This window comes from Leptodactylus fuscus, chromosome 11 (assembly GCF_031893055.1).
Source record: "Leptodactylus fuscus isolate aLepFus1 chromosome 11, aLepFus1.hap2, whole genome shotgun sequence".
Taxonomy (NCBI): Eukaryota; Metazoa; Chordata; class Amphibia; order Anura; family Leptodactylidae; genus Leptodactylus; species Leptodactylus fuscus.
Genome location: NC_134275.1, coordinates 5624859 through 5651597, shown reverse-complemented (window position 1 = coordinate 5651597; position 26739 = coordinate 5624859). Strand labels below are relative to the sequence as shown.

Sequence of the window (26739 nt, the reverse complement as noted above, 5' to 3'; positions counted from 1 at the left end):
TTAATGAGGGAAGATTGTAAATAAATTAGCACAGTATCACTGGAAGATGCATAATATGAAGCTGATGTAGCAGAGCTGGATTTGATAGGTGATGAGAATGCCAAATTTACATGCTACAGGAACAAGAGTCCACTTGCAATAAACTCAGTTTTAGGTCTGTGTTTACATACAGAGGTAAAAGACTCACTGTTTCAGCCTTTATCAGCAAAATTATCAGCCAACATGATAACTGGAAGAGCAGGGAGATAAACAGCTCAGAAATACAAGCTGCTCCAAGCACTCAGCCCCTCTCCCCTCCTGAGAGCAGGGAGCTACGAGCACTCAGCCCCCCTCCCCTCCTGAGAGCAGGGAGCTACGAGCACTCAGCCCCCCTCCCCTCCTGAGAGCAGGGAGCTACGAGCACTCAGCCCCCCTCCCCTCCTGAGAGCAGGGAGCTACGAGCACTCAGCCCCCCTCCCCTCCTGAGAGCAGGGAGCTACGAGCACTCAGCCCCCCCTCCCCTCCTGAGAGCAGGGAGCTACGAGCACTCAGCCCCCCTCCCCTCCTGAGAGCAGGGAGCTACGAGCACTCAGCCCCCCTCCCCTCCTGAGAGCAGGGAGCTACGAGCACTCAGCCCCCCTCCCCTCCTGAGAGCAGGGAGCTACGTCACTTGTCCTGGGCAGAGAAATAAGATCATCCCCAGGTCTGTGGTTATGGAAACGCAGTGTAAACAATGAAGTGAATAATCTCAGATAGCAGGCAAACAAAGCAGTTGTGCTGAAGCAATGTATTTAGGAAAAGTCTTAAATCCACATAAGCTAGCAGTATAGATAGGATCCTTGAAATGGGACAACCCCTTTAATATTTCACAAGTCTTATCATTCAGATGTGATTCGGTCTCCGGGTATCAGGCCGGTCTCCTTAAAGTCGAAGAGGCTCAGCAGACGAGGAACACGGAAATCCCAGATCATTTTACAACTGCCAAAACATCCCCAACACCCCGTTCTCTCCCCGATCGTCATCATAAAATAGCCTTGATCCCATAAGAGCTAAAATTTGTGTGGAGCAGACGAGCGGCATAAAACACATTAAAAGATAATATAACATCAGCGCACTAAATCACAACCATCTTTAAGTTTTTTCCCTCCGCGCTGACAATGTGACACTTTGTTTAATCATCTTGCTGATAAAAAACTCGGTCCTGACTTTGATAAATCAAAGCTGGTTACATTGTTGTTTTTCCAATGAAGATTAGAAAAAAAAAATAGACAGAATGTAATGAATGTACGCCGCCGCGTGCAAAGGGAAAGAGCCTCGGCATTGTAACGTTGGACGTAACGACTTTGCTTCAAATATTTCCAAAACATCAATTTGGTGGGGGGGGGATATCGATTAGATGCCGGAGCCGCAAGACAATATTTCATCCGTCGGCGGTGCAGTACATATGATTATTGAAAGCAGTGTTTAGTGTACAATCCGGGATCTAAGCAGACAGATTGCCTCATTAGAGATAATGCTCGGCCGGCATCTCTTTATTCCACCATGATGCCGGCCGCTGATTAAAAGATACCAACCATTAGACAATAAAACAAACCTGAGCAGACAAAAGGTTCAAAACACTTCAATCCGCGCCCGAAAGGAGGATTCGCATTTTAATAGATGGTATTTATAATGGAGTGGCAGATGGTAAAAATGTGCAGATTCTGACACCACGGATGGCTCCTTGTTTTTTAATCGGTTCTTTGTGCCAACGTGTCAAAGAACTTTAGGAACAAGTCTCCGAGTGAGTCATAGTGGGATGGAAACAGAACGCAGGGACAAAATTATAAAGATAAAAGGGGAAGGGAAAGGTTCAGAGATTATTTATTCTGACATGTCACATTTAAAGGGGTTGTCAAGGTTCAGACCAATATTAAGAAACAAATGTTCGGGTTTGTAGAATGAAAAGTTGTAGAGTTTTCCTATAGACTTTCTGGATCAATTCCTCGGGGTTTTCAAGATCTCTGCTGGTTGTCAGTCATTCTGCTTACTGTAAGTGTGTATCAGTCAATGGTTACGTGATTTACAGTCCATGGTATGTGCTATATGATCCATGGTCACATCCTACACTGTCCATGGTCACGTCCTATACGGTCCATGGTCACGTGCTATATGGTCCATGGTCACGTGATTTACAGTTCATGGTCACGTGATGACTGACAGATTACTGAGCTGTGCACCTGTGTGTTCACAAGATATTTTTTTTCTCTTTTGCACCGCCATGTCCACATTCCTGACAATGGATGTGCCAAGATGTGAGGCCAATGTCAGTTCTATGATAATTTACACTGAGTTGACCTATTTCAGGGCAGGCTACACTGGAGAAGACACTATGGTGTATGCACCTTCCATGTACTGGCGTACTAAACCCTAGATATGGGCACACCAGATCAGATCAAGCCTTTAGATGTCTACTCCGCACCGCCGTTCCTTAGATATCCGGATTCTCGTCCATATGATAATTCGTTTTTCTCGCAACACTGGAGGAGTCCCCTGTGTTTGCGAGAAAACTCTCCAGCGCCACCAACTTCTTGTTCAACACCCGCTCCTCTTCTTTCCTGTTCAGCAACAGGAAAATGGCGACGGACATGTGCAATCGGTACTTTTTGAAGAAGATGTGATGGAACAAGGAAGAAGAGGCAGAGGAGGCCAACAAGAAGAAGAAGAAGGTGGCGTTGGATAGTTTTCTCGCAGCACCAGGGCTGCCCCCAGTGCTGCAAGAAAACTACTTAGCATATGGACGAAAACTTGGATATCAAAGGAATGACAAGGCGAAGAAGACATCTAAAGGTAGGGGACAAATAGCCTTTCTTAAGGCTATTCCGACTTGGGTTTAGCTAAAAACAGGATTTTAATGATAGAATCCCTATAAGCCAGTATGTTCAACCAGTAATAAAAATAAAAATCTTGGACCTGAGCCACCTAAACCTGAGAGGTTCGAACATCTCTACTAAATAGAGATAGATTTGAAGAGTTAAATTTGCTAGTTACAGCCCCAATTTCTCCATTCTATTCTCTCTGTTCAGGCTGCAGTTTGATTATAAGCAGCAATGTTCCCGCACGGTGTCGCCGGGCTCATTGGTATTCAGTCTTTTACTCTATGAACTTAACAAAGGTTAAGAGGCGCCTTCTGGGCAGGTCCAGCTTCGCTAAAAGAACTGCCACTCAATGCACGGAGCAGGAACAAGGTCTTCAAGGTGGAGCACAGGCTTCAGAATTAGCTAATCTCACACTAAGTGCTTGTTGTCTCAGTTGTTCGGAGCGTCTTGCAATGCTCGGCTCTGCTTGGTCTTATCTCGAGCAACAGTGATGAATGCAGCAGGTGTGTACAAGGGTACAAGGATGATGTCATACTAGATACAAATAATGAAAATTGGGGAAACTGGTTGAGAAATTCAGTTTGAGGCGAGACAGACTATAAGAGGCTACCCCTAGAGGGATAATATGGGCAAAAAGTCTGCAGAGAAAAACTCATAAACCAAAAAAAAATGTTGAACTTTAAGAACTTCAAGGAACCAAAGACTTGTAAGGCAGGTGGATGTTGGAGAAGACAAATGGAGTTCAGGACCAATACAAGGCAAGTTTCAGGCAGTAACGGACAGGTTTCTGGCATGCGTTATAGTCTATTGTCCGGCTGAGATGTTCCTGTCCCAACCTGCTTTGGTGTCTCCTTGTTTCACCCACTTTTGCCCCAAATTTGTGAGCTGTTCTTTGCACTTACACAGGAAGGTCTTCACGGGACCTTCCACTGGGTCAACACATTCACCACCATTTATGCCAGAAATTATGATAATAACAACCCACAAATAGGTCTTCTATATAAAGAGGCAGCGAGACCTGACAATGTAATGCTTGTTTTGTTGAATCTTCTCCATAGTTGCCGGCTGCATTCACTCACCTTCTTCATGTAGATGCCCCCATTGATATTGTAGAGGAATAAAAGGATCAGGGATGTTGGAATTTGACAACAGAGATGTAGAAGCTAAAAGGAGTCCCTGAATAAAGACTGAAGCTTTCTAAGTTGTGGGCCAGAGGTTGTTGAGTACACAGAGCCATTCTCACGTTGTGTTCTAAGAAGGATCTAATTGTGATATATGGTAATGAGCAGCACAATGTAGCACCGTAACGTTATTGCAGTGACCTGCTATAAGACCACTCCATGTAGTAATATAAGCCCTACTAGTCTCCAAAGGGTTTCACTAATGGACCGTGCACCCTAGTCACAGCCATAACAAGTGACCATTAGGCCCCATAGCAAAACTTGTAAAGGGCTCCACACCATTACTATGAGCACAACAAGTTGTACAATTATTTTGGTTTTCTTTACACACAGGAATATCACACATAGAGAATTGCTAGTTCAGATAATGCAGAGTGATGTCACAGTATCAGAATAAAACACAGTGATGTCACAGTATCAGAATAACAAACAGAGTGATGTCACAGTACCAGCTTAATGCACACAGTGACGTCACAGAACAGGGATAACGCACACAGTGATGTCAGGTAACAGGATAATGCAAACAGGGATAATATACAGAGTGATGTCACAGTACAGTGATAATCAACATAGTGACGTCATAGTACAGGGATAACGCCCACAGTGACCAAATACTAGGATAATGCAAACAGTGGTATCACAGTACAGGCATTATAAACACAGTGATGTCCCAGTAAACAAATAATGCACACAGTGATGTCATAGTATATGGATAACACACATAGTGATGTCACAGTACAGGAAATAAACACAGTGATGTCAGAATACAAGAATAATGTCCACTATAACAGCATAGCACGAGGATAATGCACACACAACAATCCCTGTGTACACTGTGACATCACACAACAATCCCTGTGCACACTGTGACATCACACAACAATCCCTGTGCACACTGTGACATCACACAACAATCCCTGTGCACACTGTGACATCACACAACAATCCCTGTGCACACTGTGACATCACATAACAATCCCTGTGTACACTGTGACATCACACAACAATCCCTGTGCACACTGTGACATCACACAACAATCCCTGTGTACACTGTGACATCACACAACAATCCCTGTGCACACTGTGACATCACACAACAATCCCTGTGTACACTGTGACATCACACAACAATCCCTGTGTACACTGTGACATCACAGCATAGGACGATAGTGATTATAATGATGTCACATGCAGGGATTAACATGTCCCTGTGACTTTGTGCTGTAAGTTCAAGAAAGTTTCAACAAGGTTTCTTGGAATTCGCAAGAAATGATATTGTTAGAATACTGCATAGGATGGGAACACTAAAGTATATGGCAATCATAGACTGCGCACCGATGTGGATATCACTCGGACCTGTAAAGGATCCACTCAACAAAAACTAAATAAAACTCTTTTTCTGTTTTGACCAGGAGTTTCCCACATTACCTTCCAAATCTTTTATCATAATAAAGATGCAACTTACCGCCGTGGAAAGTTTTCCTCCGTGCCTCTCAACATGTACTACAGCTTCTTGGATGAGCGAAAACAAGTTTAGCAGAACACGTTCCAGGTCATAAATCCCATGCATCTCTTTGGTAAGTCTCTCGATGGATGCAATGTATTCATTCCAGTAAGAGTCTATTTCTCCAACGCTCGAGAGGCAACCGCGCATGACACTTCCACAATATCCAGCGCAAGGTCGTGCCAGTAAATGACCCTGACAGTGGGAGCAGTACCACATTTTCACGAGTGACCTTCCACAGTCCTTGTTGACCTTCAAATAGTCCGTGGTATTAATCACTTCAATGCCGAGATTCAGCGCCTGCAGGAAAACTCGAGAAGCCTGCAAGGATTTGGAAACTTGCGTCATGATTGTTTTTGGATACTGACCAAACGCGTTGACGTCTCGTCTGGCCAGTCGAAGGCATTCTACACTTTCCACTGACTCTTTGAATCCAGGGTTCATGTAACTGCCGTAGACTACCGGGAACAAGCCATCGAAAAACTCATTCACCATATCATTCACATTAATGTCTGAACCCAAGACATAGAGCGAGATGTCTGTGAATAATTCGCCAACCAGTTTAAAGGTCTTCGATGAGATGTTTTGGTAATGAGTCTTAAACATTGTGTTTGTATAATTCCTGGCGTGCCGGATTACCATTTCAAACGCTTCTGCAAGAAAAGAGAGAAGGGAGAGTGAGCAGAATGCAATTTCAATCCACTTTCATATATTCATTCATCAGCGGATACTTTCTTTTCAAGCCTCAAAATTCACAAGACAAGGATGGATTTTATATGGCCACTCATTTTTCTGCAGATCTATCAGAAGTGCCGATGTAAAACGCTTCAATGTCTTATTCTAACAATTTTCCTTTTGTGCCTCCAGTGCACTTTTATCTACATACTGTACAGTCTCAACATATACAAGCGCCGAGGCAAGCTTTTATGAAGGATAATGCTCAGGTCACGTGGATACAGACTCGTTGGAAGGAAAAGCTAGAATATTAGCCTGGCGAAAGGGAGCAATGTAATACACGTCTATCTGTAATTACTGTGCTAGGTTACAATGTTGTCATAGGATCTTGTGAACTATTGCACCCACTTGTTAAAGGGAGTCTGTCCCAGAACCCAGCATATCAACCCGGGTTAGGGTCACCTGAATCAAGCAATGTTTACCCTTGTGAATCAGCGTCTACATTACTGAGATATCACCAATGAACTATGGAGACATTGTTGCATCTGTTCGGAGCAACAGCAAGTTCCAAAGAGCCTGTTTGCTTATTGCCAAATGACAAGGTGATCGGGGCTGGGTCCTGGTGACAGACTTCAGCGTCATTGACCATGAAGCCAAGTTAGGCTGGGTTCCCATTAGCGTTGGTGTCTCTGCCAAAAATGGACATGAACCAAACCAACACTGTTTTTTAATGGCTACCCCGTCAAAAACAACACATTATAGTGCAATGCAATATGTAACCATATCTGCCATTTCCTTGACAAATTCTTTGGACGGATTTGCAACAGTTGGAGTGAACATACCCTAAGAATAGTACTACTGAAACCAAGCACCTCCAAAATGAACACAATCATATCTCCAATTATTGTGCAGAGTCTTGGGGTGCACTATCATATTTTAGAACCAAATGTTGCAACTCTTACAATACCCAACGTTATTACAATCAGACAATCCCTAAAACTAGACTTCTACATTACTGCCCATCTGCAGTTTGCAAAAAACAAAAATGACCCGGACAAGCCTGAAAGTTATTTGAACAATGTTTGAACCGATGAAACCAAAAATAAGGCTTTTTTTTATTCAAACAAGAGGTTTTATGTTCGGAGAAGGGAAACGCCACAATTCAGCAGAAAAATCTCAGTGAAATATGGAAGAGGAAGGATGATACTTTGGGCCAGTTTTGCAGCACCTGGGCCAAGATGGCGCCATCATTGATTGAATTCTGAACTATACCAGCAAATTGTAAAGGAAAAGGTCAGGACTTCTCTTCCCATAGAAAATTCCTACTTGGTCAAGCACCATATAGGACGTTCTTCTACTTCTACCTTCTGCTAAATCCACTGCTGGCTTGGTTCATAAAACCACAGCAAAATGTGCAAAAAAAAAAAATGCATTTCTGCAATGTCGGGCCAAGCCTTGGGCTGTAGCCCCACGTTGTGAAAATGCTGCAGTGTGATGTGGTTTTTTGCTAAGGCGTTTTACAGCACCTGCAAAATGGACAGGATTCTGGCTAATCCCATGCACACAGTGCAAAAAAATTATCGGCAGTGGACATCCGCAGCAGGATTTTAAAAACTGTTGCATTTTTGTAAATATAAATACCATAGGTCCATAGCGATCATTGACATTGGTCCTTGCTATATCTATGACAGCTCTTTCAAATCACAAGCTATATTATGGAAAACGGTACAACCGTTAATATTTTTCAGAACACTGGTGGACAGAAAAAATAAAAATAATATTTTTACTTACCAATATTATAAATGTGTACGCTTGTGTGTTTGGATGTTTGTTTTGCAATCACGCCACATACCTAGAATGGCACCCGGAATAGAACATAGGCGACTGACCATCCCCGTAGATTTTCAGGTTTGCCGCCCATGAGCACCGAATTCACAGTTGGTGTAGGCTCAAGGACCTGAGATGACGTCATCTCAGCCCTTCGCGCTGTTCTCCGATTGTATCAAGCGATAGAGGGGGCGGAGCTAGAGAGGTTTGAGCCGGTCGCGGAGTGAGAGGAAAAAAATGGTGTCACATATGGGGACAGCGGAGTGCCAAACATGCCGCCATCGGTGGAGTGCGGTGTGGATCGGTGAGTCCATCAGGGCCCCAGTGGGGTGAGAAGAGGTAAAGGGAACTGTGACAAACTTCAGAAAACCGCTGTCTAACCGTGGCGCGCCGTGCAAGCCCGCAGCTGATGCACAGCACAGTCACCTGACCATATGCACACCTGTAGTCTAGGTGCACATGGGGTCTGGGGTGGGAGAGGAGGCTGGGATCGCGGGGTGGGAGAGGAGGCTGGGATCGCGGGGCGGGGGAGGGGCCCGGGATCACGGGGCGGGGGAGGGGCCCGGGATCGCGGGTCAGGGGAGGGGCCCGGGATCGCGGGTCAGGGGAGGGGGCATGTGGGTGGGGAGGAATGCGAGGGCCAGGGAGGAGAGGGGGGGTAGTAGGGGAAGGCGGTGCGAGGGTTCGGGGGTTCCGTGGGTGCAATGGTGTGGGGGTCTGTGGCCGCGCTGCAGGTGGGTCACGCAGGGGGCCGTGGACGAAGTCGTGGGTAATGCTAATAATAATAATAAATAATAATAATAATAAAATAAAAATAGCCAAATCTTTCAAAAAGTCATCGTCATAGAAAATAATGAAAGACCTTCAAAAATAATAGCTGTGGGCACCTATCAATTAAAAGAAGAATTGTGTTACATAAATCTATGGAACTTCTCCTTTAATCTCAAGACTTTGTTCCTAACCATTATCACGAGCCATGTCATTTATGGAGAAGACTATAGAGATTGCTGCGGGCCGTGTCTGTAGGCTGCATATTTTATATGGAGAGCCATAGTAGACACATTGATTATATTAATCATTTAGCATACGCATTTTGCACAGTAAATAAAGGAACCCTAATGACACGGCATGAAAGCACGAAGAGCCCGTAAATGAACTAATGGTGCTCTTACTCTTTGATTCTTCTGTGTGTCCTGTCTCCATGTTGTCTGCATTCTTCACGTAATTGCACACAAATTAAAGCAGCTAGTTAAAGCCTAGCTAACCCCTGACAAAGCATAGGGTTCGGCAAGACGAGGCCACTCCTTTCCCACACACAACTTTGTCATTCACCTCCACACATTGAATTACCGACTCTGGAAGGGAAAAGTTGCTTCGGCTTGGAATGGGTTAAACGAAGAGGTTGAATTCCATTGGCAACAATCGATACAAATAAATTGATATGTATTCATTTGTAGCTGGAACGATGGGAACATAAGAATAGACAAGCGTTTATTAGACACTAATAGAAACCTTCATTTAAATATCTAGCGCATCATTTTTAATAGATTTGACCCAAAGACCCAAATCTCTAAAAATCTTTATTAAGTCGGAAAAGGCAATGGGGTCAATTTATTAAAATTGCCGTTTCATAGGCCAGATTGAAAGGGAGTTTGTCGGCAGGAAAATCTGTATCAAACTAATGGCGGCTTCTACACTTTCCAAAGATGCCTTTCTTATTCTGCATTGTTGCGCCGGTTTCATGAAAATTAGTTTTATTCTTATGTAAATTAGCTGTAAATTGATTTAGCGGCATCTTCTCTTGTTGGGACTTTGTTCTAGATATACAATATACAACCTGAACAATTGGGTGCTATCCCTAAAGGATAAAAGAAAAACGAGAACTCCAAAAGTCAGTGACGTGGTTTGTTTTTGGGTGAATAAACTACAAGGTGTGTGTGTTTTTCCCTTATAATTGGAGGCCGTCTTTTCTTCTAGCGATCTATTAGATCACCACTAGTCCTGATAGAGGGTCCAGCAATGAACATCCATACTAGAGTAAAATTAATGGAGGTGATCAAAAAATAGTGTTACTCACCTCTCCTGGACTCCGGCATGACTCCCTGCTCTCTTTGGAAGACCTGGCCTGTGGTTCGGCCTCAGCGATCAGTGGCACGGACAATGCTATGTGTCCCTGACATTAGCAGAAGACCTGAAGAGAACAAAGAACAGCGCCAGAACCCAGGAGAGGTGAGTAACACATTTTGTTTTGTTTTTTATGTCCGTTCGATCACCTCCTCAGGGCCTCGGCATGTTCTACTCCGGCATCTGAATAGCAGTTTTGGTCCAGACATATTTGGTCCAAATAAAACTGAAGGCGGAACCTCAAGAATAATAGCCAAGCCACAATAAAAGAGGTGCACACCATCACTTTGGTCCTCCAGGTTGATGTTCGGTTTTAGTTATCTTTCCATTAGTTGCCAACGCCTAATTTTAACCATAAACCCTGTAGATCAGCCCACTGATCATGGCCGCTGGCCCATAGGCATCTTCCAGTCATCCTTCTCCAAATTTTAAAACAATATCTGCTAAATTAAGACGCATGTTACCGAATCAGGCCAAATGACTGAAAATACAACAAGAGCCATCTGGCACATGTCCCTCCTACATTAGATACAACTTGCTGATTTGGCTTTAGTAGAGTCTGAACACTATAAATCTAAGATTCTGCGTGTAATCCAATTACCCTCGAGTAAATCGAACTATAAATCTGAACCACCAGATCACCACTATGGAGGACTACCGAGTCTTACTGGTCACAAAGTTGTATAGTCAAGTCCCTTTGGTTACGTCCAATGGGAAACTGCACTCAAAGGGGCAGATTTATTAGACCTTGAATGCAAATGATCTGGCGTAAGAGTCAAAAATAGTCACCAAATTATTTTTACAATTCAGGTTTTATGCAAAAATTTGTGACTTTTTCCATTTTGACATCTCTTAGGTCTCGACTATATTAAAAGAGTGTGAAGGGTCAGAATTATATTAGAGACAATGACAAGATGTCTAACCTGGGTGAGATGTTTCAGCTCGCCTCCTCAAACCTTCTCACAATAAGTGGCTTGAATTTTAGCCAATTCATCCTGCAAGAACTGAGTCAGGTTTCTCGGCTTCCTTGCACGCACTTGCTATTTTCAGTTCTGCCCATAAATTTTCTATGGGATTGAGATCTCAGGGCTTCGTGATGGCGGCTCCACTACCTTCACTTTGTTGTCCTTAAGACAGTATGATCCCCATTTTGAAAGTATACTTGAGGGTCGCTGTCATTTGGAAAGGCCATTTGCACCCATGTTATAATTTCCTGAGCAATGTCTTAAGATGTTGCTTCAATATCTGCACAATTTTCCTTCCTTAGGCTGAAGCCCCATGTTGCAGAAACACAGCTTTTGTCTGTTGCAGTTTTTTGAACCAAAACCAGGACAGGATTATGCAGAAGGGAGAAGTAGAAGAGTGTACTATATATTTTCTATTCCTTCCTTAGACATTCTAGATATTTGGTCAAAAAAAAAAAAATGCAACAAAATTTGCAAAAAAATTTCCGCAACGTGGGGCTTTACCTTTGTAGTGCAATTTATTTTGTGCAGAAAAGCACCCCCACAACATGATGCTGATACCCCCACTGGGATGGTGTTCTGAACCTTGCAAGGATCCCCTTAATCCCCATACAGAATGATGGTTATTGTGGCCAAACAGATTCATTTTACTACATTGGACCAGAGGACATTTCCCCAACCTCACATCCACATTATAGAATAGTTCTGTTCAGAATTTATGTGAATCAGTCACTAGGGTTGAGATACAATGTTACTATTTTCTGCAGCAATCTCTGTGTGTTTCTCCTCTCTTGCTGGGTTACTGCTCCCTCCTTCCACTTTCCAGATATGTACAATGAGTAGGGGTGAGCGATCTGGCTCGGAAAAGATCGGCAATAGAGCAAATTTCACGATCGGGATCTACTGGAAAATGATTGGAAATCGGATTTTGAAATCTCAAGATCGGCTCAACCCTAAAAGTGACTTTTTCCATAGAGGAGCATTGAGTAGGGTTGAGCGATCGGGAAAGATCGGATCCCAATCGGCGATTGAGCAAATGTCACGATCGAGATCATCTGGAAAATCATCGGAAATCGGATTTTAAAATGGATCCTGGAATCTCAAGATCGGCTCAACCCTAACGATGAGCTGAACCATGACCCTTTTGTCCATTTTCCTCTAGTACGATAGATTCTGAAGAACTTTACAAGCCATTTAGTAAGAGCAAGGGGACAAAAAGAAGACAAAGTGGAAAAGACGCATTTTGCCGAAAATATATTCCAAAGCTTATTATATTACTTTGTACTACTGAAAAGTTTATTGATAAGTTAAGGCGTCTGCCCCAACTAGGCTACATAGCATTGCATTGCGACTTACTGTATTGCTATAGGGTATATATTATCAAAGGTTATTCCAGATGACCCCATCGTACCGCAGAGCCATCATACCGCATAGCCATCACGCCGCATAGCCATCATACCGCATAGCCATCATACCGCAGAGCCATCACGCCGCAGAGCCATCCTACCGCATAGCCATCATACCGCATAGCCATCACACCGCAGAGCCATCACGCCGCAGAGCCATCACGCCGCAGAGCCATCCTACCGCATAGCCATCACACCGCAGAGCCATCACGCCGCAGAGCCATCACGCCGCAGAGCCATCACGCCGCATAGCCATCACGCCGCATAGCCATCACGCCGCATAGCCATCACGCCGCAGAGCCATCACGCCGCAGAGCCATCACGCCGCAGAGCCATCACGCCGCAGAGCCATCCTGCCGCACAGCCATCCTGCCGCACAGCCATCACACCGCACAGCCATCACACCGCATAGCCATCATACCGCATAGCCATCATACCGCACAGCCATCATACCGCATAGCCACCATACCTACCGCACAGCCATCATACCGCATAGCCACCATACCTACCGCACAGCCATCATACCGCATAGCCATACCACCCTACACATCCTAACTTAAGATCCCATAAACCCAGATCTGCAGTCTTCCACTTGAGTCCATTGTATATAGGAAATGAGTTGATTTTATTGTATTTTCTGCTTTATCCTCCATTCCCAAAACCAAAAAAAAACAAAATAAACTTTGCACCGTCATCGGGACGTTTTTACGGTGGAGTTAGTGATTTGTTTAAGAATTTTAACACCGCGCTAAAGAGCCTATAATAAATATGATGGCGCCGTGTCATAGACAAGCATCTGGAGAGAGATTGGAGAGGGAAGATCTATAGAGACGACACTGCAACATCTGCTCCGCTTCCCCGAGACACTGCCGAGATCTGCCGCCACTTACTACACAAGAATTTGCCTTTAACATTCTCCCTATTATTAAACGGAACAATTTCTACGTATTATTGTATGTAACGCAGACCAGGGACGTGGCTTTAATTGCTTTCTGTGTCTTTCCAGTGATTTCTTTACTGAAAAGCAGAGGCTTTCTTGCTGCGTTCTATACAATTGGGTATAATTGGGATTTTTGTAGAACGTGACATTTATAATAAGAAATAAGAAATTGTGAATAAGTAATCAGCACTGGAATCTTCACAGACAAAGACGGCGGAGGACACATATGGTTACAGAAAGAATACCGCGTGCCAGAAAACCGCCAATTACTGTAATTAAAAGCCTAATCTTAACATGTATGTAATGGAACCAGCGACAACCTTCTAGCAAGGCCCTGTACATATAGGACCGGTTGTCATCCGCTCTGTAATGTCGTGCTTGTTGTCAGCTCTGACCAGTATAAAAACATACAGATATTAATTGGTTTCACGTGACGCTGCCACTAAACGTGGGTTTGGTAGGAAGGCGAGATGGTAAACTTCACTCTCCATTGCATGAATGCAGGTGTTCAAGTTAAAGAGGTTGTGCAGGATAAACTTCTATATCCAGGGTGGCCATAAGTATGGAGACACCCAGATACAATGGAAGTGGCTGCTGATAGCTCCTTACCATTGTGACATATTAGGACATGGGAGGGGAAACATTTGACCCCCTTCCCATTGAAAAAAGTAAATCTGCTTTGCAGATGGCGGACATGGGCGTCACCCAGCCTCAAATGTTTCCCCCTTCCAATGTACTAAGATGCCACAAATGGTAAGGTGATATCAGCAACCACTTCCATTTTATCTGGGTGAGTTCATACTTATGGCCCACCCTGTATTTATATTAGGCCAGGGAAGGTGGAAAAAACAAACAAGAAAAACCCAAACCTACATCTACCTGTCCCCGGTGCTCCAGTGTCTCCCAGTGCGGTCGGGTCCTCCAGCTCCGGAGCTTTTTGGTGGCTCAAGTCCCCGCTACACTGTGACGTTCCCTTTCCAACCAATCAGCCGCCTAAGGAAAGGACACGGGACGTGACAGGTAGTGACATCCCATGTCCTTTTCTAAGGCCCTGATTGGATGAGCGGTTACAAAACAGAATGATTAATCATTTTAAATGATACGATACAATTATCAATATTGTAGAATTCAATAGATGGACAGTTTGTATTCTGCCACAAATCCGATTCTGCCACGACCCGATTCTGCCACAGGCTTTTGTCTTTCCTCCCTTTGGCCCGCTGCTGTTTTGCTTTTCTTGTATTTTGAAAAAAAAAAAAATTTCTTCAATAAAAATCAAATTTAAAGGGGTATTCCCATGACGCTTGTTCACTAACCTGCAGGCTGCTGTGCTCTCTTCACTTCCTGCTTTTCTCGGCACATAGGTGGGCGGGGTTTCACTTGCACGGGATTGGTTGTAAATGAATTACCACAGTGGGAAGCTGATGTAGCAGAGCTGGATTTGAGTCAGTTTGCATTAATTACAGAGGAAATGGTCTCCTTATCTCAGCTCTTATCAGCCAAATTCAATTAAACCGACTGATAAGAGCTCAGAAATCCTGGAGCTCTCACCTCCCCCCTCCCCTATCTGAGGAGCTCCTTTGCTTGTCAGCCCCTCCCCCTGAGAGCAGGCAGCTACATCACTTGACAAATGAGCAGATAATCCCAAGGGCCATAGAAACGCAGTGTAAACAATGAAGTGAATAAATTAAGATAGCGGCCAAACAAAGCAGTTTTGATAAAGCAATGTATTTAGGAAAAGTCTTAAATCCACATAAACTAGCAGTCTAGATAGGATCCTTGTTATGGGACAACCCCTTTAAAAAAAAAAAAAAATAATAGATGGACGGTTTGTTACATATTTACTTTCATAGGAATTCAATCACTGGATTTATACTGGAAATAGCGCAGCTTTATTCCTTCTGTCTCACCAGAGCGGCCATAGGCCCGGTTCACATCTGCATTCAGGGATATCAATTCCCTCTCCTGCAAGCAGCTTATGGCAGGGGTAGGGAACATTTGGCTCTCCAGCTGTTGCAAAACTCCCAGCATGCATACTGGCTCTGCTGTTCTTGGAACTCCCATGGAAATGAATGGAGCATGCTGGGAGTTGTAGTTTCACAACAGCTGGAGAGCCGAAGGTTCCCTAACCCTGGTCTATGGGATCTCCAGGTTTCCTAAAGTAACATCTTTTTAATGCAGATTGGGTTTCCATTCAGGGGGTCCACTGGGGGAAACCCATGCGCAGATGTGAACTGTGAACGGAGTCAGAATTGGGCTGTAAAAAGAAACAAGAACAGTTGGTGGTGTGTTATTGAAAATTTGTCCAAAAAAGTCAATGGAAAGTTTTTAAAAAATTGCATTGTAAGTGGATTTATTTTTGTTTTCCTCCAAAGTAAGGGCAAGGAGAAGACAGGTTACGCCTATATTGAACATATACAATACCTGTAACACTGAACATAGTCAGTATATGGTATATTGGCAGGCTACATGTGTATACAGATTACCAGTTTGTATAATATGTAATTGGATTAGGGATCACAATGTACTAATTTTTTTTTCCTATCAGTATGTCTTTGTAGAAAGGGAGGAAATCCACGCAAACACGGGGAGAACATACAAACTCCTTGCAGATGTTGTTCCTGACGGGATTTGAACCCAGGACTCCAGCGCTGCAGTGCTAACCACCGAGCCACCATGTTGCCCCTGTAATTGGATTTCTATGTAGCAAATGTTAAGTGACCACATGGTGTAAGAAGACCCAAAGTCGCCTCCGTCAAGTCTCCAACCCTTCGAAACACCAAAACTGAGTACAGGATACAAGTCAATTTTCGGAGGATGGAGTCTACACACCACTGGGTAACACATGAGAAGCATTGTCAATCACTGATGTTGGTTTGGGGGGTTAAATCGAGCCGACAGGTTCCCTTTAAGTCAGTATTACATGGCACACGTAATCAGCCGGTTGGCCTAGGATGCAGCACCGTGGCTGGTTGGAGAGTGGGGAGAGCGATAAATAATCCAATATCGTTTAGCTCATTTAACAATAACCAAGTGTCTCGTAAAATAACTCTCCAACAATAACATGAATCCTGCCCACGACGGTTGTATTAATGGCCGGCAGGTTTTATCTGCTCCGGTGTGAATTATCTTTAACGACAATAAACCAAAGTGTGAGAACAAGTCCCATAACATTAGAAATCTACGATGGCTTGTTCTGCATTGTTTTAGGATTATTGTTCAGCGTCACGATAAAACAAATGACTTTGTATTTCACTCGTTTAACACCTCGGTGACCGATGCTTAAGGTTTAAAGAACAGCTAAAGCTTCTGATTTTTTTTTTATTTTCTGCATTGTCGCAGCCATAACTTTTCATTGATTTTGGGCCGATTTTATGTGGAGGCAATTATAATGCTGTATAGGCCAGTGCAGGGCATATACTACTATCCACTTTCTTGCCCTGGATATATAGTATCGAGTGTTGTACAGTATAATGCAGGAAAGCTGATGTGGGGGGTAATGTGAAATAATTGTATCTGCAATACTTTATATACTAGAACATTGATTCTGATGTCACATGAAAGAAGAGATTCTCAGCTTCCATATGACACCAAGATAACTGAACCGTTCAGAGTGGCGTAGTCATATGAAGCTGCTCCCTATCACGACTTTGTTCTCAAATGGTGTTGATATCTCCGGAAATAACAAAGCTAGAAAAGAGATTATACAGTGATATAAAAGCAAAGAATCTCACATTGCTGTTCTACATTATAAAATCTCAGATATAATTGTTTAAAGGGATCCTATCATTGGATTCCCTTTTGTTCCTGACTAACACGTAGGAAAAGTCTTAAGAAAGTCTATTCTTCTCCTACCTTTAGATGTCTTCTCCACGTCGCCGTTCGGTAGAAATCCAGGTTTTCATCTGTATGCAAATGAGTTCTCTGGCAGCACTGGGGGCGGTACTCAGCACTCAGACAGCACTGGGGGCATCCCCAATGCTGCAAGAGAACTCTCCAGCGCCGCCTCCATCTTCTTCAGTAACGCCCTCTCCCTAGGTCTTCTTCCATCCTGGGTTTCAATCTTCTAGGCCTCAAGGAGAGCCAACTGTGCATGCCCAGGCCACAAGAAAATGGCCGTTTAAACCAGCTTACTGTGTAAGTGGACATTTTCTTGTGGCCCGGGCACTCGCAGTCGGCTCTGCCCAAGGCCTAGAAGATTGAAAGGAGAGTTCTCTCGCAGCATTGGGGACACCCCCAGTGCTGTGGACCATCACCAGTGCTGCGAGAGAACTCATTTGCATACCGAAGAAAACCCAGATTTCTACAGAACGGCGGCGCAGAGAAGACATCTAAAGGTAGGAGAAGAATAGCCTTTCTTAAGGCTATTCCTACATGTTAGTCAGAAAAAAAAGGGGTATCCAATGATAGGATCCCTTTAAAGTGACACCCCAGCTTCAGCTTCCCTGCATTACACAAGAGCCTGCCCACACACACAGCGAGATGCATTGTACAGATCTCAGCTAGCAATAGAGAAATAAGGGAGTGGATTTCAATGCCGGATTTCACAGAAAGGAGACATAATTTGTTAATAAAGTAAATTGTAACAATAATGTCACAAATTTATAGTGGTGATTCCAGGGAACTTTAACACTCCCCATCCACTGTAATAGATTCCAGTGCCCAGGCACTGCCAGACCCTTCCTATGGATAGGTCATCAGCATGGGTAATGAATTTGGAATGGACAACCCCCCTTAAAATGGCAAAAGCCTCGGGTTTAGACTAGATCATTGCTACAGAAGTCATTCTGATCTAGTGTTAAAGCCATGATCAAGGCTCTAGATGAAGCTAAAGCCATCAGTAGTAGTAGCGCCCTCTACAGGCCTAAGCACAACTTGGGTTAAACCATTAGTGGGGGTTATAATCCTTTTCTTGTTCACCTGCTTTATAGATTCACAACACTACATCTATAATTTAGATGGTCCCGGGCCTTGATCCCATTTTTGTACACTATAATATCATGTCTGCCAATGCCTTAGAGATGCACGGAGGAGATCAGTGTCTTGTGTATCTAGGATTCGCTTTAGATCGATTTGCGCATTCCGCTGGCAACAAGGAAAATTTGTAGGAAAATGTATTTGTACAATATTAAATCAATACCAATTTTTCTTAATAACACAAACGCTAAGAAGACGACAGCAGAAGTCAACAGAAGACGGATTGAATTGGTCTCCAATATCTCGCAATTATAGAGCTTCATGAAGAAGGAAAAACACGTCGGTTTCGAAAAAACAGGATCTATTAAGATGAGTATATAAATAACACAAACGTATGGAAGAATATTAGACACTAGAAGGAAAGGAAAAATAATGTTCTAAAACCCTATTGAGGTTTTTCTAAGTTAGTAAAGAGGATCTCTGGAGGACCCAACATGTGCATGTATTACATAAATGTGTAATGCTTCGACCTGCCTATGGAGGCACTGTAGGGATAGTAAACACTTACTACAGTGTTCTTCCCTTACTGATGGACCACATACTAGCCCTTGTTACAGGAGGAATACAGGAAAATGTCACTCATGGCCAAAAGGATAGTATTGGAGGAGAATCCAGAAAAGAGTCAGGGTACTCACAACTGTCTGCAGACAAATCTGGCAAATCAATGCTGCTGGTCCGCCATCGATGTGAATGTAGTCTTTGTATGAAAAATTAGTGACTATTTGAGGCTAGGTTGACATCTATGTCGGAGACTCTGTTGGCTTCAGTATAAAAACAGATATTATAGGTCTAAGGCAGTGATGGCGAAGCTTTTAGAGACCGAGTGCCCAAAATGTAACTCAAAACCCTCTAATTTATCACAAAGTGCCAACACGGTAATTTAACCTTAATAATGTGCGGATCCACAAGTGCACACAATTACAGACCTGCAAAATATGGTCATACAAATGGGGCTTTATAGAGCTTTCTGCTCCACTGTGGCCCCAACACAGTCCAATCTGCTCCACTGTGACCCTCATACAGTCCAATCTACTACACAGTGGGCCCTACACAGTATAATCTGCTGCACAGTGGTCCCCACACAGTCCAATCTGCTCCACTGTGACACTCACACAGTCCAATCTGCTCCACAGTGGCCCCCACACAATATAATCTGCTGCACAGTGGCCCCCACACAATATAATCTGCTTCACAGTGAACCCCACACAGTACAATTTGCTGCACAGTGGTCCCCACATAGTATAATCTGCTGCACAATGGTCCCCACACAGTATAATCTGCTGCACAATGGTTCCCACACAGTATAATCTGCTTCACAGTGGCCCCCACACAGTATAATCTGCTGCACAATGGTTCCCACACAATACAATTTGCTCCACGGTGGCCCCCACATAATACAATCTGTTCCATGGATGGGTGCCCAAAGACAGGGCTCTGAGTGCCACCTCTGGCACCCATGCCATAGGTTTGCCATCACGGGTCTATGGGGTCTGTGGGTAACTTTTCTTTTAGCAGACGGGCTCTAGGTCTTTCAGGTCCCCCAGTGGATCTGAACACCGGAGAACCCAGGACAGGTATGAACCTAACCCAGGAAGTAGAGGACCACTCTGTTGTAATGCTATAGTTCCAGTTTAAAGGGATTCTACCATCAAAAAACTTTTTTTTTCTAGGTAACACGTCGGAATAGCCTTTAGAAAGGCTATTCGTCTCCTACCTTTGGAAGTGATCTCCGCCGCGCCGTTCGTTCAAAATACCGGTTTGTACCGGTATGCTAATTAGTTCTCTCGCAGTGATGGGGGCGGGCTCCAGCGCAGGAGATGCGATGGGGGCGTCCCCATTGTTGCTCAAAAACCAACTCCAGTGCCGCCTCTGTTCGGCGAACTTTGCCTAACGTACTGCGCATGCGCGAAATTGCGGTGTCGGCACTATGTCCGCGGGCATGCGCAGTACGTTCGGCGTAGTTCGCCGAACAGAGCGTACTGCGCAGGCGTCCGACGTCAAGCCGAAGAAGGAAGGGGCGGATGCAGAAGAAGACAGAGGTGGCGCTGGAGTCGGTTTTCGAGCAGCAATGGGGACACCCCCATCGCTGCAAGAGAACTAATTAGCATACCGGTACAAACTGATATTTTGAACGAACGGCACGGCGGAGAGCACTTCCAAAGGTAGGAGACGAATAGCCTTTCTAAAGGCTATTCCGACGTGTTACCTAGAACAAAAAGTTTTTTAATGGTAGAATCCCTTTAAGTGGGATAGTAACAATGTATACACAAAACTGACACTGCTCTGTATGCATTTCCCCAAGTTTTCGTGTTTTGCATTTCCCCTGCCACACTCTTGTTTCGGGGGAGGGGCTCTCTACTCTATCATTTACTGGTTGCATTAGGCAATTTGCACTTTTAACTCACATTCACTGCAGTTGCCCATAAGGCACCGAGAAACTCTGCTGCACTCGCTATTCTGAAATTACAGAAGGAGGTGTGTGTCCCCAAAATGGCTGTCCTCGGGGAACAAATACACAACTACAACGTTCATAGAACACAGTAAACGTATGATTTCTCTTCTACAGTTTCTCATGTAATTAATTCCAATGCCATTACATACAAGATACAAGAAGTTTTATCTGTACTTTTCTCTAACACTTATAACACAGCATTTAATGTTTTTTACGTTGACTATTTCCATGCAGACAAGGTCACTCCATGTTTATCCTGCACATAATACTAAGTGATAGTTAGCGCCTGTATAGGTCACATGCTGCTTGTTGTACCGTGTAAGGCTTGATAGATGGCCGCCATACCTGGCTTTGCATTAGTAAGACACCACTGGATCATTGCATCTGTAATTAATGGCTTCGCTGCAGTGAACCGTCACCTACCATTTGCTTAGCTAAAGCGATTTGCTGCACTTATCTGCATTTATTCCAAAGACATAAGCACCCAGACAAGTGTTGTTCTGCTTTATGGAGTCTTTATAGAACCAAATGTTATTTGGTGATATATTTTTTTTTTGAGAGTTTAAAAGTTCTCATGTAAAACCATGAGATGGGGACACTTAAAGGGGGTTTCCAGGCAGAGAATTACTATATATTTATTTTTTCAGAAAGGTCTTTTAGTGCTAGTAATGGGTTAATAAATACACCCATATATCTTTAGCAGTGTTTGGAGTGATTTCTGGGTGTCTCTGGCAGCTGCTGCATCCTCTGCCTTTGTTTACAGGTGTTAGCTTCCTGCTGTGCAGCTTCCTATGTAGCTTATACAGTACACTAGTTCCTTCTCACTGAGACCCCCTGACCCTCTCTCATGTCATTACAAACCTTCCTTGTCTCACTAAGACTAGCAATCCTGTCCATTACTAGCCCCTCCCCTATCTTCCTCGCCTAGCAATCCCGCCCATTACTAGATGTCTCACTAAGCTTAGCAATCCTGCCCATTACTAACCCCTCCCACTATCCCATCTTCCTACCCTAGTGATCCCATTATTAGCCCCTCCCAGTCTCACTAATCCTAGTGATCCTGCCCATTATTAGCCCCTCCCACTCTCCCCATTTTTCTATCAAAGCGATCCCGCCCGCTACTAGCCCCCCCCCACCTCCCTGTCTTCCTAATCCTTGTGATAGTGCCCATTAGCCCCTCCCACTCTCCCCATCTCCCTATCCAAGCAATCCCACTCATTAATAACCCCTCCCTCCTCCCTGTCTCCCTAAGCCTAGTGATCCTGCCCATTACTAGCCCCTCCCATCCAACCCATCTCCCTAGCTAACTTATTCTGTACACTATTATAAGACAGGAAGAGGGGAGGAGCCCTCCCGGACACAGGAAACCTTGGTAAGTATTGAAGGGATAGGGGTGGGGGGAGAGTAATGACGACGTTCTGTTCCAGAAACTGTGAAACGGAATGTCACCGGATTATCAGAAAGTGTCCCTGGGGTGGTCACATGACTGCTCCAGGGATGAGTAATTATAGATTAGTTGGGCGAGGGGATGGATTTTAATTTTTTTAGATTTCTAAAGTGTGGCCATCAATGATGATGTAAGAGCTAAAGTATCAACAGGTTGCAGAGAGTAATCATTTAGATACTAATTTTTATTTTATTTTTTTTGCATATATATTTAATATTTTATATCATTTATTAAGTTTCTCTTCACTTACTGTTACCATAAGTTTTCCTGCAAATCACCCAACTATATATCGGTTCATAGAACATGGAGTACAAAAAAGATGAAGTCACTACATTACAAGTGCTGCAACGTATCTAAGAGCACCATGGGGGGGGGATTCATCTGACGCCAGAAACCCAATCCGTCTCAGCACACGGCCTCCGTTAATGTGCGGCACTGCAGCCGGGCGCAAGGGCTATAATTTTAAAGTACAGAAGAGAGCTGGGAAAAATTGGAAAAAAAAAATACACAACTGGAAAGAAGGATTCTCAAATAACTGGAGATTTCCTACTGCGTTTGCCTCGGAGGAATATAAAACGACACGAGAAAGCAGATGTAATACGACGCTCACACTGGGCTCTGTAATCTAATTGTTCCCGGAGCACATTATCCTGACATTTAGAAATATTGTTTTTGAACACTATTATAACACATTCAAAGTTCCTGCCTATTTGCGATGAATAAAATCCGCAGGGCTTCAAAGGAAACAATGACTCATAATTACTTTTTTTTTTTTTTTTTTTTTTCCTTTTTGCTAAACTTCTTGGTCTTGTTTTATTTTTCTCTTGGTTAATGGTAAAATTAATCCTTTCCATGCAGCTGCAAAGATTTATCTCGCAGGCATCATGTTGAGTATCTATAAACGATATACAAATGAATACTGATGGGAAGCTGCCTGCACATCTACTCACATCTAACAGAACGGTTTTGTGCTACCAAATTGATTGACAAAAACGCTGCGCGCGGCTCCATAGTCTGGTTTGCTATTGTTTTTTGAGGTTTTTTTTGTGTCTCACCGGAGTTCATTGTCGATGTAGGAGAGCAAACGTACGATGGTTAATGTACATTGTGTTTCGGGTTAGGTAGGATGCAGCATAGCATGTGGTATTCCGGTCTCGTACAACATTCTGTTATGTATTCATTTAGTCTTGTTTGCAAGAAGCAAAAATGTATTTGAAAGGGAAAACAGTGAAACAAAAACCAGATCAAAGACAAATGTGGATGGAGACCGCTGCCAGGGAGCATGTTGTATGACTCATGTAATCCTAGCCATCTAAATACATTGGATGCAGTCAGGCTCTGCTAAAGACCAGGGACACAAAAAAAAAGCAAAATTAAAAAGTTCTGGATGTTGCAACTCATTATAATGTTGTTTCTTTATTGCTATGTGAAGCATCATTGTTGGAGATTATATAACGCAAGAGGATACAGGTCACGGCACTGGTGCGGGTGCTCAAGTAGGGTCTACCCCATAGAAAAACTTGGAACACACAGATTTCAGGGGTAATGACATTAAACATTGGATTGTATATCACAATAAAGCTGTACAATAAAATGACACAAAGCATGGGGCTTAGTGGTTAGAACTGTTGGTGCAAATCCAACCAACGGTGACATCTATATGGATTGTGTGGGCTACTCCTGCTTAGCTTTATTAGACTATATAGGACTGTATCATGGTAACTGTATACATTATTCCTGCACTATTGTCCAGACTAGATACTTTCCTACCATGCATAGACATACACAGGACTTGATGGCATTCAGTTATTCGAATATCATTTTGCCAGGGACCCGGGCATTAGTCGGCTAGCTTCCATTGCAATGTCTTACGAAACAGAAAGCTTGAGAATGAGTTAAAGAGAAACCCAGTAACTTGATAAGACAGTAAACATAGGAAGCAACAATCCAAGGAGGGCAGGAAAATCAATTGATGTGGTAGATTAATGACAAGAGACCACAAGACCAACAATGAAGGATTCCATCTACCGTAATGTCAATAGCAGACCCTCCATACAAGTACACAAACAACCTCGTAGAGGAGCCCGGACATTCTCCAGAGCAGACTAAGACTAGCAAGGAGGTTTCTGCTACTCGGCTTCCTCTAAATTTGGTGGAAACAAAACACTGAGCATTTACAATTCAGTAAAATTCTGCATGTTTTACCCATTAGCAGACCTGGAGTTCTTAAAGGGGCATTACAGTTTCGGCAAAGGTTATGTCCATTCATTACTATGGGAGCGTGATATTCAAAACGGCTGTTTCGAATAGTGTTTGCCCATGTCTTATTATATAATGAATAGTGAAATAATTCTTAAACACATTTAAACACTTTTTTTTTCTAGTTGACACGTCAAAATAGCCTTAAGAAAGGCTATTAGTCTCCTACCTTTATCAGTCACCTCCGGCCCGCCGTTCGGTAAAAATACTGGTTTTTACTAGTATGCAAATGAGTTATCTCGCAGCACTGGGGGCGGGCCCCAGTGCTCAGACAGCACTGGGGGCATCTCCAATGCTGCCAGAGAAATCTCTCCAGCGACGCCTCCATCTTCAACAGCAACCGCCTCTTCTGCCGTCTCCTTCCGGCTGGGGTCACACTCCGGCGCCTGCGTAGTCGGCTCTGCCATCAGGACACAGGCAAGAGCTGAGTGCACAGGCCAGCCGGCGGCCATTTTTTTGGAGGCCGCATACATGGGCAGTGCACTTCTGTAGTTCTATGGAGACGGGCCGGAGACAACTTATAAAGGTAGGAGACAAATAGCTTTTCTTAAGGCTATTCCGACGTGTCAACAAGAAAAAGAAAGTGTTTAAATCAGGGGTAGGGAACGTACGGCTCTCCAGCTGTTACAAAACTACAACTCCCAGCATGCATACTTACTCTGCTGTTCTTGGAACTTCCATGGAAGTGAATGGAGCATGCTGGGAGTTGTAGTTTCACAGCAGCTGGAGAGCAGAAGGTTTCCTACCGTGGGCTTAAATGATAGGATCCCTTTAATCTATATTTCTGTATGCGAACCTGTCCAGGAGATGCTGGTTCCAAAGGATCCCATTAAAGATACATCTAATATTTGCTTTTTTATAACCCTCTACAGTAAGCGGACACTTCCCATTGAGTCATTCACATGATTATCACATACATTGTTTTTGTATGTGATCAAAGGGTGATATAAATTGGATGATGGTGATTTTAAAAATCTAATTTTTATTTCATTGTTACTTTTCCTTTAAGGTCCCCTGTGGGCCTTGAACCCTAGGGAGGCTGATCACCCATACAATATACTGCAACACTAAAGTACTGAAGTATTATGTAAAATCCATTGACTTCTATTAGACCCTTCCTTCCATTGTGTGTCAGTCCTCCAGTGGACTAATGACTAGAGTTGATTCGAATTGTATTCGAAACATTGTTTCAAATACCTCGCTCCCATAGGAATGAATGGACGCAGCCAAACAGCAAAGGGTTAATCCATTCATTCCTATGGATTCCTATAGTTTCGAATACTATTCGCTCATCTCCGTCAATGACAGGTCTGGGTGTCTTCAATAGGCTTCCAGGTGTCAATGGAACCAACTGCTACCCCACGTGGTACAATCTCAATTAATATGGAAACACCCTTGCACCAGTGCTCACAATTGACCAACGGCCTCCCCCATTTTTTGTGCACAAACCACACGGACACCACTATGTCTATGGGGTCTGCGATTTTTATGCGGATTAGGTTTCCGTTCAAGGGATCCCCAAGCAGACCCCCCAAATGGAAACCCATGCGCAGATGTCAATCAAGTCTAACTTGCAGGGAGATCAGCTCCGAACTCTAACAAGCCCTTAGAACCCCGTGCACACGCGGCTGATTAAACAGAAGCATATTTATGAAGCGGCCTCATTAATCACAGAGGGAAAAAAAAAAACAGGAAAAAAATGTTTTCCCTGAGAAGAATGCTCATGATTAGGATCCATCTGCCCGGTTACATTATTATGAAAACTACCAAAAAAAAAAAAAACAGAGAAGAGAGACCTTGAGAGTATTTATAGCTATGGCGAGCTTGTAGGCGGCCTCGTCTGCGCAGAACAAAGCCCTTTCATGTAATGTAGATTATCTTCCTTGTCAGACTTTAAATGTAATTTGATTTAAGTATGAAAGTAATGCAGCAATAATGGCGAGCCCGGCTAAGTGTATACATGTCTGGGGATCGGCAACATGCATTACAACAGAATGGCTCTATACACAAGGATTTCATTGAAACATTGCATTGTGGGTAATGACACAATAATGTTCCTTTGCCTTACAGACGATCAGGGCAGGTTATTGTATCTTACAAATAAGAGTTGGTCTAATGTTTAGACTGTATTAATACTTAGAGCTC

General features: G+C 43.6%; 1 protein-coding gene across 2 annotated transcripts in view; it reads right to left on the bottom strand.

Moving 5' to 3' along the window:
* Positions 1-26739, bottom strand: part of GPC3 (glypican 3) — a 225485-nt gene that overhangs the window by 134777 nt on the left and 63969 nt on the right. Inside the window, exon 3 of one of the 2 annotated variants that reach the window (XM_075259437.1) lies at positions 5484-6175. In XM_075259437.1, coding sequence (XP_075115538.1) covers positions 5484-6175 — 692 coding nt within the window. The remainder of the gene's footprint in view (positions 1-5483; positions 6176-26739) is intronic. The other variant, XM_075259438.1, reaches the window with a different exon arrangement.